The 16869-nt window shown below is 44.5% G+C and overlaps 2 protein-coding genes across 2 annotated transcripts in view; one reads left to right on the top strand and one right to left on the bottom strand.

Moving 5' to 3' along the window:
• Nucleotides 1–4790: 4790 nt before the first annotated feature.
• On the top strand, nucleotides 4791–5138 carry C3H15orf65 (chromosome 3 C15orf65 homolog). Its single transcript, XM_040341548.1, has one exon. The coding sequence runs from the start codon at nucleotides 4791–4793 to the stop codon at nucleotides 5136–5138; it is 348 nt and encodes a 115-aa protein (XP_040197482.1).
• A 5473-nt stretch (nucleotides 5139–10611) lies between these two features.
• Nucleotides 10612–16869, bottom strand: part of DNAAF4 (dynein axonemal assembly factor 4) — a 60820-nt gene continuing 54562 nt past the window's right edge. The window contains exon 9 of the mRNA XM_040342729.1: nucleotides 10612–10830. Within this exon, the coding sequence (XP_040198663.1) occupies nucleotides 10718–10830 (113 nt within the window). The 3' untranslated portion in view covers nucleotides 10612–10717. The remainder of the gene's footprint in view (nucleotides 10831–16869) is intronic.

Genomic DNA, 16869 nt, shown 5'->3' on the forward strand with positions numbered 1-16869 from the left:
GTACAAGAAGGTTTTTTACCTTAATACAGAGAATACATTAAGGTAAAATAAAAACTTAAGGCATTAGAACCACTTTTAGGGCCCATTTAGGTTTGCTTCCTCTTTAACACAGGAAGTTCCTGCACAGAGGCAACGTTTCTCACTGGAATACTGCACATATCTGAAAGAAATACACAAAGCCCACTAAGATTCCAGTCAGAGTACACATGACTCTTGTATCCTGACAATCTTAGCCACCGCCAGTGTGTGTGTGAAGCCAAAACTTCACAGAAACACAGAGCCTGGGTGCACGGGCTGTATTCTGGGTCTATTGGAGGCTCTAATCACATGTAACCACTTATATTTGTACTGCTATTTGCAAGTAACTAATCAACTGACTGTATACAGCGCTCCTAAAACGCCCCTGCCAACGCTGAATCCTGGCCTAGGCCGACAAGGCCCAGGCCTAGGGCAGCACTTTGCAGGGGGGCAGCACGGAAAGAGTCCCTGCCACTGTTAGTGTAGCGCCAGTCTTATGGGGTGGACTGGGCTGAGAGGCAAATGAGTTTAGCGCCCCCATAAAGCGCCTGCACTGCTTCCGGTATGCGGGCGGGCAGCTGGCATTCCGCAACTGTGGGGGGCGCCACTTCTAATTTTGACTGTCCTATCATCCTAGACCACAAACCTTCCTCATTGTGCTCTGTTTTATGCTGGACCATTGTCATGATTATATCTTCTTAGTCCTCTCCATAAAATGATCAGAAATTTGTGCTTAAAGTAGAACTATAGGCAACACTTTTTTTTTCATTTTGGATAGAGTAAAGGGAGGGTTATAGCCCCTGTCAGTTTATTTTTTACCATCCCTGTCCCATTGCAGAGATTTCCCTTCACTTCCTGCCCCATAGCCAAACAGGAAGTGAGAGGAAATCTATGCAAACTAAGGGAATCCATTGCCCCCCCCCCCCCTGCTGAGCCGGTAGATGACAGGGCGGTCCCTGCACACTGATCTCCGCTCTCCTCTATGGGGGGATCAGATGAACAAGGACCGTCTGTCTGTGTTCACCTGATCCGATCCGCAGACGGATGGAAAAATAGGATTTTACCTCTGTCTGCAGAAATGGACCATAGCGGGGACCGATGAGATCGGGTGTCAGTGGATGTTCATCCGCTAACATCCGCTACCCCATAGAAATACATGTATGTCCGTATTTCATCCGAAAATGGATGGATCAAATACGGACATACTGGGCTAGATTCACATACCTTTAGGCAGGTGTAGCGTATCTCCTATACGCTACGCCGCCGTAACTTTGAGAGGCGAGTATGGTATTCTCAAAGATTGTGCGCCCAAAGATACGGCGGCGTAGCGTATTAGGGCCAGGGTAAGCCCGCCTAATTCAAATGTTGAAGCTGTGGGCGTGTTTAATGTATATTAAGTGTGACCCCCACGTAAATGACGTTTCGATCGAACGGCGCATGCGCCGTCCGTGGACGTATCCCAGTACGCATGCTCCAAATGACGTTGGCAAATCGTCAATGCTTTCGACGTGAACGTAACTTACGGCCAGCCCCATTCACGGAAGAGGTACGCAAACGACGTCAAACTTGAAAAATTCAACGCGGTTCCGACGTCCATACTTAACATTGGCTGCGCCATCTTTTTGGCGGTTTATCTTTATGCCCGAAAACCCCTTACGTAAACGGCGTATCTTTACTGCGACGGCCGGGCGTACGTTCGTGAATAGGCGTATCTAGCTGATTTACATATTCTAGGCGTAAATCAGCGTACACGCCCCTAGCGGCCAGCGTAAATATGCAGTTAAGATACGACGGCGTAGGAGACTTACGCCGGTCGTATCTTAGCAATATTTAAGCGTATCTCAGTTTGAGAATACGCTTAAATATACGACGGCGGGGATTCGGACTTACGACAGCGTATCTACTGATACGCCCGTCGTAAGTCTACCTGAATCGGGCCCACTGTCCGCACGTGTGAAAGGGCCCTTAAGGCCCCGTACACACGACCAAACATGTATGCTGAAACTGGTCCGCGGACCAGTTTCAGCAGACATGTTCGGTCATGTGTAGGCGCGAGCGGGCAGAATTCCAGCAAACATTTGCCCGCCAGGCCTTTTCCCAGCGGGCAAATATTCCTGGACTTGTTTTAAAACCGTCCGCTGGAATCCTGCCCGCTCGGACATGTATGGTCGTCAGTACAGACCTACCGTACATGTCCGAGCGCCCGCCGTCCCTCGCATGCGTCGAATGACTTTGACGCATGCGTGGAAGCATTTAAAAGGCAGGCCCGCCCATGTCGCCGCGTCATCGCCGCGTCATTGTCGCGGCGACGGCGCGGACACGCCCCGCGTATTGTTTACGCGCGGACTTCTGTACGATGGTTAGTACAGCCATCGTGCAGAAGTCCCCGGGCAGACATGTACGGTGAAAACGGTCTGACGGACCGGTTTCATCGTACATGTTTGCCCGTGTGTACCCGGCCTTAGAACTTTCTTTTGGAAATCTGAAAATTCATGCGTTTTGTGATCCGATGGTGCCACCATTGATTTTGAAATTCGACCGACCAAATTTTCAATTTCACCTCATGTTCCTACAGAAAAAAATATTATTTTCTTGCACATGCATTTTCTTTTCGCGTACATTTCTCGCAGGATTCTCCCATCATCTAATAGAAAATCATTTGTTAAAAAACAAACAAAAAACAACCTGTTGGACTATTAAAATTCGATCGCCGCTCGAAAATCGGCTGTTGCTGCAGCCCACTAATGGTGCGAAATACGAACCAAAATTCTTAGATAAGATTTTTGAAAGAAAGTTCTGTTGAAATTGGACCCGTGTATGGCCAATACATTCTAACAATTTGTCCTTTACATCAAAGGAATAGACTTCTGTATGTAAATGAGGAACGTTTAACCACTTAAACACTAAACCTTATTCTGACATTTGTTGGTTTTAAGTTAAAAAAAATTTTTGGTAGAAAATGACTTAGAACCCCCAAACATTATGGGCCGGATTCAGAAAGAGATACGACGGCGTATCTCCTTATACGCCGTCGTATCTCTGAGTGCGCTCGGTCGTATCTATGCGCCTGATTCAGAGAATCAGGTTACGCATAGATATCCCTAAGATCTGACAGGTGTAAGTGTCTTACACCGTCGTATCTTAGTCTGCAATTTCAGGCTGGCCGCTAGGTGGCGCTTCCGTATTTTTACGCAAGGAATATGCAAATTAGTATTTACGCCGATTCAGAAACGAACGACCGCCCGGCGCTTTTTTTTTACGTCGTTTGCGTTCGGCTTTTTCCGGCGTATAGTTACCCCTGCTATATGAGGCGTAGCTAATGTTAAGTATGGCTGTGGTTCCTGCGCCGAGTTTTGAAATTTTACGTCGTTTGCGTAAGTCGTTCACGAATACGGCTGGACGTAATTTACGTTCACGTCGAAAGCAATGACGTTTTGCGGCGGATTTTCGAGCATGCGCACTGGGATGTTTTCACGAACGGCGCATGCGCCGTAAAAAAAAAAACGTCAAATACGCGGGGTCAAGCCAAATTTAAATAAAACACGCCCCCTACATCCCCATTTGAATTACGCGGCCTTACGCCGCAACACATTCGTTACGCTGCCGTAACTAAGGGAGCAAGTTCTTTCTGAATAAAGAACTTGCGCCCAAAGTTAGAGCGGCGTAACGTATCAGAGATACGTTACGCCGGCCGGACAGATACGCTCAGGTATCTGAATCCGGCCCTATATATATATATATATATATATATATATATATATATATATATATATATATATATATTTAATTTTTTTTGTATGTAGAGACCCTAGAGGGAAAAAAATGGTGGTTGTAGCAATGTTTTATGTCACACTGTATTTGCGCAGCTGTCTTTCAAATGCAATTTTGGGGGAAAAAATTACTTTAATGAATAAAAAAAAAACTAAAAGCTAACCAGTAAAGTTATCCCACATTTTTTGGTATAATGTAAAAGATTTTACGCCGCAATAATCGTGATCTTTATCCTGATGCCGCGTACACACAATAATTTTTCGGCATGAAAAAAACGTTGTTTTAAAAAAATGTCATTTAAAACGATCGTGTGTGGGCTTCACATCATTTTTCGGCTTCTGAAAAAAGAAATTTTTTTTTCCCCGAGCATGCTGCATTTTTTAACGACGTTTTAAACTATGTTGTTTTTCGGGTTGTAAAAAATGATCGTGTGTGGGCTAAAACGATGTTAAGAACCCGCGCAAGTTATGAGATGGAAGCGCTCGTTCTAGTAAAACTACCGTTCATAATGGAGTAAGCACATTCATCACGCTGTAACAGACAGAAAAGCGCGAATCGTCTTTTACTAACACGGAATCAGCTAAAGCAGCCCCAAGGGTGACGCCATCCGCATGGAACTTCCCCTTTATAGTGCCGTTGTACGTGTTGTACGTCACCGCGCTTTGCTAGAGCATTTTTTTTTTAAAACGATGGTGTGTGGTCAACGTCGTTTTAATGATGAAGTTGGAAAAACTTTGTTTTATCCACATGCTGAAAAATGTTGTTTTTTTTTCATGCCGAAAAATGATCGTGTGTACGCGGCAAAAGCCAAAAAATCGTGATTCTCATTTTGGTCAGAATTGTGCAGCTCTAGTTGGTTGGATAAAAGGGAATGACTTTGTATTTGATGATCGATATCCTTCAGTTGTTATATCAATGCATGCAGAGTTGTTTCATTTACTAAATTGAATGAAATTATTGATCAGCTGCCTTATCAATCTTATTTCACAGATAAAAAAAACATGTCTTCCTTCAAGGGCCGAACACCAGCTTCAGAAAACGACAAAGAGAAGACCAAGACAACGTGTACAAATCCTGGTAATCCGGTATTCTCCTGTACAATGAATCCAAAGCTCTCTACCAGCAATGTATTCCAGGCCAAACCAGTGAGCATCCTGTTCAAGACAACCTCTGGTGAATATGGCGCCCTGCGTCCCACCTACGAGATGGCGCCATGTTATCACTACCCCGTGTCTCAGAAGTTTTCCGAACACCTGGGTACTTGTGGGATGTACCGGAATAACTCGTTAAACACGGACACCGATAGAAACAGAGTACATGACTGTATCAACCTGCACAACACTTTATAGCCAAGTGTTATAGTACAATTCCGAGATTGGCGGTTGTAAACCTAAATACCAAGAAATATAATAACCAAAGAATGACTTCTGTAATAAAACATTTTGCTGTACCTCACTTAGTATGTTGTATTGAATAGAATAGGGAATATGAAATAGAGGGCGCTGGGCCCATACAGATAATGTGTATAATGCCATGCACCAATCAACTAAGATTGGCAATTAATTAACAATCCCTAATGGGTAAATATATAACAAATAAAATCAAAATAAAGTCCCATATATTGCAGACAGCGCTGCACAATGAAAAAAACAGCGTGAAAATCCAATGTGATCAATAATAATAAATAAAAAAAAGTCCCAAACAATAAAGAAAATTTTGCAATCCACTTCGTTAGTTGTGATTTTCTTACAAGGAGAGAAAGTGCCACCACCGCTCTTAATAACTTCAATTCCACCCAAGGTGCTTGATATATAAATTGCTCTTACCAGAGCTAGTTGCCCATTTTAATGAAAAGATGGTCACACCAGCTTATGCAGGATTGTGCCTGCGCACATGAAGATATGGACAAACCAGTATAAGATCCAGGAGCTCCACATGGGATATTTATGCAAGAGAAGAAAGCCAGTTAGACCAATAGTGTGATAACGTTTATTTAAAATTCTTAAAAAAAACATAAAAACAGCCAAATGGCCTCTTACTTTGGGGGGTGCCCATCCGGCACTGAGGCTACGGACTTGTTACCGCCAATCTGCGGTTTCAAATTTGGGATTCGAAGGAGGGTGGAAGCCGCCGCTATCTCACCGCCAATGGATCCTTGCCGACACTCCACAGCGCAGGGGGGACGTCACGTGACCAGGACTGCCTCCGACGTACGTTTCGTTATGCTAACGTCATCAGGGGGGCGTGCCTGGTCACTAAAGCATCATGGTATTTGTAGTATGTACGGGCCGGTAATTGGTTGAATGGAAAATCAAGTGTAAGTTCAGCCTCGGTGCCGCGATGACACTCACAAATATACAGCGAACATATAAACAAGTTCTATATCTTGTACTCTATAATCAAAGGTATATTTTACATAAGAAAGTATAAAAATAATAATGAAAAAAACCCGCAATTAAAAATTTTAAAAAAGGGGGATAACATGGTTTTACAGAAAAGCGCTACTCTCGCATCCCTCCGGATGTGCAAGATCACTATAATATAACTCAGATACGATATAAGGCAACTCTCAGCACATTAATTAAGGTACATCATTGACTATGATAGCACCAACAGTGAGGAATAATGTTTAACCAGACCATAAATGTGAACATTAACAATGATATAGGAAAGGGGAGAACCCAAAGGCTTTCCCCGTCTCCCTCTAGAAGTGCATCTTATGTCCAAATACAAAGCATGGATAGGGATAAATCTATATATACATAGAGGTCAATTCACACTAAAAAAATATAAGATTCAATGTGGTACTGGTTTCTAATAGATATATAAGTTATACCAGTTCTAAAAATTTGATTTAAAGCATCATAAAATAGTGAAAAAAATGTTTTTATATTGTTTTGAAAACTCCCGGAACAAATTTGAAGAAAAATTAGGTTAATCATCAGTCAAAAAACAGTTGAGATCAAGTTCAACGTTTAGTCCTGATGGTTGCATGGTACGTAGTTTGTGTACCCATTTCATTTCATTTTGTGAAACACTCCGCAGCATGTGTGTGCCTCGCCAATTTCTATCAATTTTGTCTATACCATAAAAGGTGCAGAGGCTAGGGTCACTTTCATGATGGCTGGCAAAATGTTTTGATACGCTGTGGTTAGGAAAACTCTTTTTAATATTCGCTAAATGTTCGTTGATACGAATCTTTAATTGACGTGTAGTTCTTCCCACGTACTGTAAATTACAGGGACATTCGAGCACGTATGTAACGTGATCAGATCCACATGTGATCAGGGGTTTAATTTTGAAACATTCTCCTGTCACATTGGATCTGAACTCCGTTTTTTTATTTTTATCACCAGGATTACGTGTGGTTCTACAGGCTTTGCATCTTGTGCAATGGTGGAAACCAGATCCATCCAAGAAAGTGACCAACTTCTTTGGTGGATCGGGAACATTGGGAGCAATTTTATTCCTAAGGCCTGGAGCCCTCTTATAAATACATTTTGGCACTTTTGGGATGGATGTGATAAGATCTTTATCCTTCCTCAAAATGTGCCAATGGCGTTTAAACACTGATTCCACTTGGCGATATTGCCTATGAAACCCAGAGATGAAAGGCACTTCATTTTTATACTCTTTCTTGGGTTTAGGGACCAACAAAACCCAAAACCGCCACTTGGTCATAGGCTTGTTTTAATGTTACCTCAGAATACCCTTTCTCTAAAAATCTAGTGGTTAGGAGCTTGGCCTGAATCTCAAAATCTTCTTCAATGTCACAGTTGCGTTTCAACCTCATAAATTGTCCTTTGGGGACTGCCCCTATCCAGGAGGGATGGTGGCAACTATGAGTGGGTACAAACCCGTTCCTGTCCGTAGGTTTAAAATATGTGAGCGTTAGGAATTTAGAGTCTTTAGAGTTTAGAGTTTATGTACACATAGAATAGGGAATAGATGAAAGAGATGTCCCTCCACTTACTGTCCTGTAGACACAACAAGAAGTGAGAGGAAATCTCTCCAAACTGCAGTAAATCCCCTCTAATACAATTGTCACAGAAACAGGTGTCCCTATTGGAATATAAACCTTCTATTTCTGTTCTAGTGACAACTCGAAATGTTGAATTTTTTCTCACTTTTAATGCTGTTGATAATGGTCACCAGACAGGGCCAAAACTAGGAGGGGGGGGGGCATTGGGAGCACGTGCCCCAAAGCGCCGCATCTAGAATGGCGCTGCCCCAACTGCATAGTTAGGCAAATACTAGAGTAACAAATAGAAGGAGGGAGACTGCAGGACACTAGCGCTGATTCACTCTGCTCCTCCCATCCGCCTGCCCAATAGAAAAGCATTCTTGAGCTACGCTTCAGCTACTATTGCTATGTTGCTAAGCAACAGTAGCTAAAGCATAGCTCGGGAATGCTTTTATATTGGGCAGTTGGGAGGAGCAAAGTGCGCTGTGTGGTCTCGCTCCTTTTATTTGTTTCTCCGGTATTTGCCAAACTATGCAGCGGACGCTGCCTGCCCAATAGACTTGATTGGGTGGTAGTGGCACCCTTAGAGCGGCAGCACCCCTGCCAAAATGCTGGAGCTCTGTGAGGTCTCCCTCTTAGTCCTGCCCAGTGCCCAAACAGCCTATGCCTTTTCTGAGAGAGAGTAATCCCAGCTACGGTTTACATGGGAGAGCCTGCATAGAACTGGAGGGCATTTGTTAGGACTATGAGGCTGGATTCACACCTATGCATTTTTAGTGCTTTTTGCATTTTGCAGATTTGCACTACAGCCCATTTATCATGGTTTCCTATGGAACACGTTCTGTAGTGCAAATCTGCAAAATGCAAAAAGGACTAAAAATGCATAAGTGTGAATCCAGCCGAAGAGAGGGGTTGTGTGCAGAAGGACTAGGAAGGTTGGGGGTGCGAGAAGGCACTGGATGAGGGGGTGGTACAGAGGAGTCCCCTGGCTAGAAAAGGGGGGTTAGTATGTCAAAGGATTACAAAGGAGGTCCATAAACACATGGGTGAGCGTGTTTGGGATGAAGGAACTTGACTGGCCTGCACAGAGTCCTGACCTCAACCCGATAGAAGACCTTTGGGATGAATTAGAGCAGAGACTACAAGCCAGGTCTTCTCGTTCACATCAGTGTCTGACCTCACAAATGTGCTTCTGGAAGAATGGTCAAACACCCCTCTAGCTGCAGCCATCTTGAGTAAGGGCAGAAGATTTATGTAGCATTTACTTATTGGAATCCATCTTCCCTTAGCTGTGAACACCCCACCTCCCCTCCCCCAGATGAAAATACATGAAGACTCCTGTTATCATTTTGGCCTAGGCCAGAAACCAGGAAGCAACTGAAGAAATAAAAAAAAAAAATAGGTTAAAACAAGAAAAATATAATATACCTTCCTATCTATTTACTAATGCTAGCAGCATAAGGATTACAAATAGTTTGTGTTGACTGAGAAAGTAAAGCTCTGCTTTAAGAGCAGAAACAAGTAAGACTCTGCTACAAAGTTTGATAAAAAACTTGCAATGTACATAGATTACCCAGAGGGGATTGTTTTTTTCTCAACAAAGGTGGACTTGCTCTTTAACCACTTGCTGACTGGCTCACGCCGATATACGTTGGCAAAGTGGCACGTTCCCGCAAAACAACGTATGGGTACGTCTTCCCCTTTAAGAGCCGCAGGCCCTGCACTGCGGGGGACCTGATGGGCGTGGCCAGTGGGCACGATTGGCAACACACAAATCCCTGTTCTGTCAGGGGAGAGGAGACAGATCATCTGTTCCTAGTAAGTAGGAACAGCGATATGTCTCCTCCCCCGTCAGTCCCATCCCCCCCATAGTAAGAAACACTAACTAGGGAACACATTTAACCCCTCGATCGCCCCCTAGTGTTAACAACCTTCCCTACCAGTGACATTTACAGAGTAATCAGTGCATTTTTATAGCACTGATCGTTGTATAAATGTCAATGGTCAAAAATGCCATAAATCTATCCCCTATTTTGTAGATGCTATAACTTTTGCGCAAACCAGTCAATATATGCTTATTACAATTTTTTTTACCAAAAATATGTCGATAAATAGATTTTGGCCTAAACTGATGAAGAAATTCGTTTTTTTAACATTTTTGGGGATATTTATTAAAGCAAAAAGTTAAAAATATATATATATATATTTTTCCAAATTGTCGCTTTTTTTGTTTATAGGGCAAAAAATAAAAAACACAGAGGTGGTCAAATACCACCAAAATAAAGCTTTATTTGTGGTAAAAAAAATGGACGCAAATGTTGTTTGGGTACAACATCGCGCGATTGTCAGTTAAAGCTACGCAGTGCTGTATCGCTAAAAATGGCCTGGTCATTAAGCAGGAAAATCTTCTGGTCTATAAGTGGTTAAAGAGGAGGTCCACCCTCCTTCAGAAAAAAAACAAGAGTCAGCATCTACAAATACCGTAGCCACTGACTTTTAATATTAGGCCACTTACCTGTCCAGGGAGTCCACGATGTCAGCACCCCAGCTGATTTTTCCATTGGCTCATGGGTGCTGCTGCTGCCTCTGCCGCCATTCCTTCTAAGAGAAACCGGCAGTGAAGCCTTGCGGCTTCCCAGCGGGTTTTCTGCTGCGCATTCTGAATGGCCCGGCGGCAGAGGAAGGAGGAGTGGGGCCGAACTTACGGGCGATCGTGTCACGGCGCGATCACCTGGAAGTGGGAGCAGGTACCGGTCGTCAAAAACACTTTTGAGTGGAACTCGGCTTTAAGCTTATATACTGGAAAAGGTGCCCTAAGATGAAACTGAAAGATTTTTATGAGCCACGCTGAGAACAAGTATACAAAACAGCAGAAGGTTTTATTACAAATTAAGAGACATATAAACACAAAAATAAAGCAACCAGCAATTAGTAAAAAGAAGATAAAGTGATATAAATATTTCATCATTCCTGATCTGAAATGGAGCCTTGGATAATAAGTCGAATCTTTTGAGCATCAGATTTCAGACTGGGGTTGGCAGGGTCAATCTTAAGGGCAGCTTCATAGTCTTCTAGACCTGTTAGATACAAAATGACTGTTAATTTAACTTCCTTTATTGTGTGCCTTCATAAACAATGTAACAGCAGCACAAGATCAATAAGTACCCTGAAGAGTGGAGACAGACTGGGGCAGATCCACAAAGAAAGTACGCCGGCGTATCTACTGATACGCCGGCGTACTTTAAAATTTCCCGCGTCGTATCTTTGTTTTGAATCCTCATCTGGGTTAGATCCGACAGGCGTACGTCTTTGTACGCCTTCGGATCTTGGATGCAATTCTTCGGCGTCCGCTGGGTGGCGTTCCCGTCGTATTCCGCGTCGAGTATGCAAATGAGCTATTTCCGACGATCCACGAACGTACGAGCGGCCGTCGCATTCTTTTACGTCGTTTCCGTTCGGCTTTTTTCGGCGTATAGTTAAAGCTGCTATTTGGTGGCGTACGCAATGTTAAGTATGGCCGTCGTTCCCACGTCAAATTTGAATTTTTTTTATTTTGTTTGCGCAAGTCGTCCGTGAATGGGGCTGGATGTAAGTTACGTCCACGTCAAAACCAATGACGTCCTTGCGACGTCATTTAGCGCAATGCATGGTGGGAAGTTTAGGGACGGCGCATGCGCAGTTCGTTCGGCGCGGGGACGCGCTTCATTTAAATTAAACACGCCCCCTACTCGCCGCATTTGAATTCCGCGCCCTTACGCCGTGAGAGATACACTATGCCGCCGAGATACACTATTGGACCGATCGGGCAGCGGGCCATCGGTTCGATTTTAAAGCATGTTTTAACATTTTGGACCGAAGGACAATAGACCAATGGGCCATACACACGGTCGGTTTGGACCGATGAAACTGAACCTCGGTCCATTCTCATCGGTTTTGTCCGACCGTGTGTACGCGGACTAACAGACTATCACGACACACAATTACTATGGTAGAAACAATGGAATAAAAAGTTTTCTCACCAAGAACTGTCCCTCATTGGTGCATCAGAGCTAGCAATAAGACTTCAGATAATCAATTTATAATTACTTTGTACTGTCCTTCAGTGATTAACACATGTCTGATTCTTTTAGGTATCATCAAGTACAAAGAGCTCCTATGAAAGTGTTTAAGACTGCTGAACTGTCATTTTCTCCACTGTACTTATTGCCTTGTCTAGTGATAATGGCTCCATTGTACTAAAGCATCTCGAAAAATGCAGAGAAAATTGCTTTATTCAGGATAGGCTCGAACCATCTTGTATTATTCTCCTCAATGTCAAATGCTCTTGAGCTTAATCTATTTCTTGTGTCGGCACTTTCGATGACAAGAAATTCCAAACATCAAAAATAAATAAGAGTGACCTTTCTGTAAGAATAAAGCTGAGGAGGTGAACAATATATCCTTTATTTGGCTCTAAAGCTCTTTTCATACTTTTTTCTTCAAGATTTCCCACAACAATCAGACAACTCAGAAATGAAAAAAATATTTTAATAAAAAAAAAAATGAAAAAAGATAAAAGATAACACTGATCGAGTGTGAAGAGAAAATCACTTTGCTAATCGATATTACTTTTGTGCCAGTGAATCAAAGAACCCGATTTTGTAACAGCAATGTGTATTCAGACAAATCTCTTCAATGACTTTAGATTGCTCTTAATGATGTTTCAATTAAAGGTCATGTAACCTTATTGAAAAAAAAGAAAAACCTTTGTCTAACTGTGCACATAGTTTAAAACGCCATTAGTTTTATAAAGAGCAAACTTCCAGCACTTCCAGCACGCAGGAGGGCAGAGGAGACAATCCACCAGTGGCGGCTGGTGCTCAAAATTTTTGGGGGGGCGCAAAGGAAAAAAAAAATTGCAGTCTTACTGTGCCCAAACGCAGCCACTGTTCCATGCCATCAAACGCAGCCACTGTGCCATCAATTTGCACCACTGTGCCATGCCATCAAACGCAGCCACTGTGCCATCCATTTGCACCACTGTGCCATGCCATCAAATGCAGCCACTGTGCCATCAATTTGCACCACTGTGCCATGCCATCAAATGCAGCCACTGTGCCATCAATTCGCACCACTGTGCCATGTGATTAAACGCAGTCACTGTGCCATCCATTGTCACCACTGTGCCATGCCATTAAACGCAGCCACTGTGCCATCCATTGTCACCACTGTGCCATGCCATTAAACGCAGCCACTGTGCCATCCATTGTCACCACTGTGCCAAGCCATTAAATGCAGCCACTGTGCCATCCATTGTCACCACTGTGCCATCCATTGTCACCACTGTGCCATGCCATTAAACGCAGCCACTGTGCCATCCATTGTCACCACTGTGCCATGCCATTAAATGCAGCCACTGTGCCATCCATTGTCACCACTGTGCCATCCATTGTCACCACTTTGCATTGCCATTAAACACAGCCACTGTGCCATCCATTGTCACCACTGTGCCATACCATTAAACGCAGCCACTGTGCCATCAATTGTCAATACTGTGCCCTTTAATGGTCGCCGCTGTGCCAATGGTCCCCACTGTGCCCTGTAAATTGCTTTCTCCCCCCCCCCCCCAGCCCGGCACTTACCTTTACTGGAGTCAGGCATCCACGTCCCACGATGTCTTTTCCCGCCCTCGATGACTAGCCAGAACCGGCCAACCTGATTGGCTGAGACGCCTGTCATCTTATCCAAGGGGCGTACAGTCTGTGCGCTCCGAGAATAAGCTTCCGGGACCCGAGGGCTGTATTGGGAAAGCCTATCAGAGCTGTTGGCTTTGATAGACATTCCCCGTACAGCCAACCAGCTGGCGTTATTCAGATGGCTGGACATGAGCGCCGTCCATCTGAATAACAGCGGCAGCGGCGATAATAACATAGATTAGTGCAATGCATGAATCCATGTTATTTCAGTGGCGGTGAGAGCCAGAGGGGGCGGCGCTCCAGCGCCCTCTATGGACGAACCGCCACTGCAATCCACCCATCCATCTCTACACCTGGGACACTGGACCTTACATACCAAAGTGTCTGAGATAAGAACGGTCTGTACTGGCTCATTGCAACCAAATACCAACTCTTAAGCCCTGTACACACGGCCCGGATTCTCGTCAGGAAAAAAACGTTGTTTTTCCTGACGAGATTCCTGGCAAGATTCTCTTGCCAGCCGAGTGTACACACTTACGATTCAAAAGAACCGACGTTCTTTTGAATGGCACCATTGCGGTGACGTCAATGACTACGATGAGCTCGTCACATTCGATGCCGACATCTTGCTTCACCCCACCTATGCCTTGGAAGCTACCGCGCATGCGTCAAAGTCATTTCGAGCATGCGCGGGTTTCCATGGAGACAGGCAAGTATACACACGCTCGGGTTTCTCGGTAGGAGAATCACAGCGAGAAAATAGAGAGCAGGTTCTCTTATTTTTCTCGTCTAGATTCTGGGCAGTTTTCTTGACGAGAAACCTCAAAGCCTCGTACACACGCATGGTTACTCGGCAAGAAAGCTCTGCCAGCAGTTTTCTTGCTGTTTCTTGCCGAGAAAACCGTGCGTGTGTATGAGGCTTTAAGTTAGATGCGTCCAGGCTTGGACACCCATCCCTAACTGCAGGTAACCGCTTGGTGTGCAGGTAAATGCAAACAGTAACGGCCGCTGTCAGCCTGTCAATACTTTGCCGCTATTCCCATGCACTCCAGCCACAAGAATCCGCTGATTCTTTCCACTGTAATCTGATGTATGTGGCCAGACAGCCATGTGAAGGAGGCCTTAAGCCAGCCTGTGGGGAGGTGCAGTGTGGTACGGTGGCAGTAAACACTCAGAGTCCAGTTCCAGAGTGTAACAGACCCAATTGGGACAGGGGCTTTTGGAGGGGACTGCAGGGCAGCCGCTTGCCTACTGAATATGGGCCCTGGCATTTTAGGGAGCTACAAGCATTCAGGAAGATGTCCGGGTATATAATGCAAGATGACAGTATCACAATGATGGTGAGCCATGATGGTCTCTGCCAACATCGTTTAGGGTAATGTGATCAAGCTCTTACCTGATTTGTGGGAATTTACAATAAAGTCAGTTCCAATTTGCACCTAAGCTAGTGTCGTCTAGGTCTTGGGTGCAATGCTCAGCTATAATACCTGGTTCCAGAGTGGAGAAAGCTGAATCTTGGCAGAAGCACCCATGCAGGGCGCCTAGCGGTCCGTCATACAGAGGACAGAACTTGTATTAATGTAGAATCCAGTAATTTTGGCGGGAAGGCACCCAACCAGGAACACCCATGGCATATAACAGCAGTGTGTAGTGGAGCAGGTTTTAGATGTGCCAACAGCATCTATCTTGAGGGGTGGAATGTGGCCTGGCCGGTCTGTACCCAAATGGTGACTTTCTGGGAAGGATGGCATGTCCCTATCCTTTCCCTACTAGTCTAGAACCTTTCCCTGCCACCAATCACTGTCCCTTTAGACCAGGGGTCTCCATACTTTTCAAGCAAAGGGCCAGTTTACGGTCTTTCAGACTTCAGGGGGGGCCAAATTCTGACCAGTCGGGGTAGAAAATGCTCCAGGGCCAACCATCAGTGAGAATAAACATGGCCCAGTGTTAGTGGGCAGTAGGAGGAGGAATAGTGCTCCATCATTGATATTAGTCTAAGAAATAGTGCCCCATTGTTGGTGCCATTGGGAGGAATAGTGCCTCAAATAGTTGGGAGCAACACTGCCCCAAGGGCCGGATGAAAGCTAGCAAAGGGCCACAACCGGCCCTCGGGCCACAGTTTGGAGACCCCTGCTTTAGACAGATGACCTGTCCCTACACTACCCACATGCGAAGGGCGCGCCAGTGACAAAATAGACCCAAGATGGCCACCAGTCACATGGGGCGGCAGCATCTAACTGGATAGCTTCCCCATTGACCCAGGAAACCATAGAGGAGCCATGTTCCCCGTGATTTCCTCTCCCCGTACAATGCCTCTGCAGTGGAGAAAGTAGACTGCACCTACCTACAACCCATACACTGATAGTTTTTTTTTTTTCATCACGCCATTAGGCAGAACAAAAAGAAAATAAGTAACATATTCCTCTATCCACACAAACGAGATATATGAAGAAATCTATCCCGACTGGGACATTGTATTTTGAAAGCTACACCCACACCAGTATTAGAATACACTGATCAATGGCTGCAGCTGTTGATCAAGAACATTTTTCCATCTTAACCCTCGACAGAAGTCTTTAAGATGATCGACTTCTGTTGAGCAGGGACCTCTACACACTGATAGAAATTTGGCCGTTCCCTGCTGAACCAGCCGAATTTCAATGTGTGGATGGCCAGCTTAAGCTACGCTGATTTAAAGTATATCCTAAACCAAGATTTTTCTTCTATTTTTGACCAAGTAGGGAATGGTTACTCATGATGAAGAAAACCATCCCACAACATGATGCTGCCACCACCATGTTTCACAGTGGGGATGGTGTGTTCAGGGTGATGTGCACTGCAAGTTTTCTGCCACACATAGCATTTTGCTTTTAGGCCAAATAGTTACCAGAGCACCTTTTTCCACATGTTTGTTGTGTCCCCCACATGGCTTCTCGCAAACTGCAAACTGAACTTCTTATGGCTTTCTTTTAACATTGGCTTTCTTCTTACCACTCTTCCATAAAGGCCAGATTTGTGGAGAGCACGACTCATAGTTGTCCTGTGGACAGATTCTCCCACCTGAGCTGTGGATCTCTGCAGCTCCTCCAGCGTTACAATGGGCCTCTTGGCTGCTTCTCTGATGAATGCTTTCCCTGACCGGTCTGCTGTGTTCCTTGGCCTTCATGATGCTGTTTGTTCATTAAGGTTCTCTAATAAACCTCTGAGGGCTTCACAGAACAACTGTATTTATACTGAGATAAAATTACACACAGGTGGACACTACTTACTAATTAGGTGACTTCTGAAGGCAATTGGTTCCACTAAAGTTTAGTTAGGGAACCAACCGGAAATCAGAGTAAAGGGGGCTGAATAAAAATGCCCCCCCTTAAATCTGTGTCCCTGTCAGAGTGCCCCTTTACATATGTGTTCCCTTTTACATCTGTGTCCCCATCAGAAAGT

Source organism: Rana temporaria, chromosome 3 (assembly GCF_905171775.1).
Source record: "Rana temporaria chromosome 3, aRanTem1.1, whole genome shotgun sequence".
Taxonomy (NCBI): domain Eukaryota; kingdom Metazoa; phylum Chordata; class Amphibia; order Anura; family Ranidae; genus Rana; species Rana temporaria.